The 2,956-nt window shown below is 41.9% G+C and overlaps 1 protein-coding gene across 1 annotated transcript; it reads right to left on the bottom strand.

Moving 5' to 3' along the window:
• Positions 1 to 676: 676 nt before the first annotated feature.
• On the bottom strand, positions 677 to 2,625 carry LOC116215323 (berberine bridge enzyme-like 21). The gene has a single exon (XM_031550984.1). The coding sequence runs from the start codon at positions 2,419 to 2,421 to the stop codon at positions 820 to 822; it is 1,602 nt and encodes a 533-aa protein (XP_031406844.1). The 5' UTR covers positions 2,422 to 2,625; the 3' UTR covers positions 677 to 819.
• Positions 2,626 to 2,956: the final 331 nt, after the last annotated feature.

Here is a 2,956-nt window from a genome sequence, read left to right on the forward strand (position 1 = left end):
GGGGTGAAAATATCTTTAATTTTTATTAGTTATTAGGATTTCTATTTTATTATATTTGATCTACATGTCTCATTTATAATTGAAAAAAAAATATCTTCAATCCTTAATATAAAGCGATATAATTGATTGAGAGAAAAAATCCCAAAGAAGGAAGAGATATTTCTTCAGTGAAAGGGGTCAGTCCATCATTTATCTTTAATGGGGCCAGAATAATAGTCCACCAGAGGATCGATTGACAATTCAATGGCAGGTTGATTGTTTTTTTTTCCAACCTAACAATACGTAAGAATGGAAATCTGGCTTCTAGCATTGCACATGCACGTACTGTACTGTTTCCATTTTGAAGTTTCAATTTCTTTAAGTGTCTTAATAGCTTTTCATTTGTCCAAATCACAAATTTTGACATATTTGTCTTTTCATTTTTACTTAATGTTAATGTATGTAGATTTAATTAATGCTAAGGAAAGTAATATACATTACAAATTGAAAACAAATATTTAAAAAAAATCTCGCGCATAATGTGAATATACCTTTCGGTGTTCCCTACTAATAGCCTTTCTTTTTCCCTGCCAATTTCAGTAATCATAAATACCTACCGGATTATTTATCTTTTCACCAGTAACATATTATACCGTCATATGGTATATAACCTAAGTATAAAAATCTTACTAAATAGTAAGACGAAAAGGAACTCTTTTATTGGAAAAGAAAGGAAAAGACAAAGAAAGATAAAAGATTATTAACCCTTTAAGTGGATGCATATATTAAAGCCCCACCCAAACAATGGCTGAACTAAATAATATAACTGCGACGGATACTCTATGCTTTGACAGGGATACTCTGCTCATTCCTGAAAAAATTCGTAGGATCAACTGCAGTTTTAATCTTCACCAATCGGTCAAAATTCCCCTTAAAGTACTTGACCCCATAAACCTCTCCTTCGGCGTAGCTGTTCTTGCTGTCCGAAGTAATCCCAATGTCGAGGTCCCTATAGTTAAGGAAGGAACCCCTTGGGTTATTGGACACGAAGGGGGTCATGTAGCTGTAAACCCTTCTGATTTGGGAAAGGTAGTTTTTCTCGGCGTCAGGCCCCTCCTCGGTCCAACTGATGGAGTGCTGGATCTTGTAGAGGTTCCCAGCCCGATGAGGGAACGGACTGTCCGAGGGGGCTATCTTGTTCATCCTGCCCCCATACGGATTGAAAACCAATCCGGTCTTCCCCGCAGCAATCATCTTCTTCCACAGCCACTCGAGATTAGCTTTTGATATTGGCTTCTGCACGTAGTCAGACTTCCTCTCGAGGAAATTCACCGAGTCAGGGACCCGGCTTAGGAGGGCGCTCGGGGCAGTCCCATTGTCAAAGTCAGCCCACCACAAGACCGACTCGATCCAGCTCATCTCCATGCAGTTCTCTTTCTTCAGGCCCAGCTCCGGGAAGTCCTTGCTCAAAATTGAGAGCAGTCGGTCGGCCCCACCAAGGAAGAGGGTCACGACCGAGGCTCTTATGGTCTTCTCTCCCTTCTGGGTCCTAGAACTCACTGGCTGGATCAATAGCCTCATGAACAGGTTCACATCGGTTGATGGTGCTATCAACTGCCACTTATAGACAAGGTCAGTTGCATTATCCTCTAGGAATTTCTCGACGCGGAACACTGTGACCGTCTGTGGGACTGGGACGAGCTTCACCTTGTAGGCCAATATGACACCAAAGCTACCTCCACCCCCACCCCTAATGGCCCAAAAGAGGTCCTCACCCATCGAGCTCCGATCAAGGATCCTCCCTTTTGCATCCACAATCCTCGCATCGAGCATGTTATCCACTGAGAGCCCATACTTACGCAGCATGTTACCATAACCTCCGCCGCTTATGTGCCCTCCAACCCCAACCAGTGGGCAAATTCCCGCGGGATATCCGTGGACCTTGCTCTTCTCCCAGATCCTATAGTACAGTTCCCCAAGGGTGGCCCCAGCCTGGACCCATGCGGACTCATCTTGGACGTTCACGTCGATCGATCTCAAGTTGAACATGTCCAGGATAATGAACGAGTCATCTGAAACATACGACAGCCCCTCATAATCGTGGCCCCCGCTCCTTATCTTGATGTGAAGCCCAAGGGTCTTTGCGCAGACCACCGCTGCCGAGACATGGGACTCTAGGAGTGGAGTCACGATGAGGAGCGGCTTCGGCGTTGAGGTGGTGTTGAAGCGGAGGTTGCGGACATAGGCATTGAGGATGGAGGTGAACGAGGAGTTAGTCTGTTGGTAGACTATCCTGGAGATTTGGTCGGAAGGCTGTGTCCGATTCGATAGGCATTGGAGCAGGCCGTCGTAGGATGAATCCGAAGCGCATGGATGGAAAGCAATAAGGAACAGAAGGTACGGAAGAAGAAGAAGAGGCATTGAAACGGATGGCTTCATCATCGTACGGGCTATCTTAATTTTCCTTTGTAAATTTGTATGCTAACATGTGTATATATATATATATTATATGTATATGTATATTTATATTTATATATGCATTTTCGCCATCACGTATTAAATTTGGGTAAGAAAAGTCTGAAAGGAAAAGTCGAGGAAGAAGAATTATGTACTAGGAGGACTTAATCAACGGGAATTGTTATAATTATATCCTTTTCATTCTGTTGGCTTGTTGTTTCTCAATAGAGAGAACGTTTTCATTCTGTGGTTCTGGTTTTTCTATGAGAAAATTTGCATATGTTTTGTCCCCTAACTCGCCTAGACGGAAGTCAACTGAAATTTGATAAAGTACATTCGATGCAGAGACATATGTGCTCGACGTAAAATTAAGAGGTTTTGATTTTGGTGTTATAACTTGAACTTTATATGTGTTTGTAAGCTTCCGCCTTTGGTTTTTAATAAAAAAATTAAATAAAAAAGTAATTTATAAAAGTTCAATAGGATTAGTAGAAAAATAAAGTTAGTTAATGGTGAAAAT

Source organism: Punica granatum, chromosome 7, assembly GCF_007655135.1.
Source record: "Punica granatum isolate Tunisia-2019 chromosome 7, ASM765513v2, whole genome shotgun sequence".
NCBI classification, from domain to species: Eukaryota; Viridiplantae; Streptophyta; class Magnoliopsida; order Myrtales; family Lythraceae; genus Punica; species Punica granatum.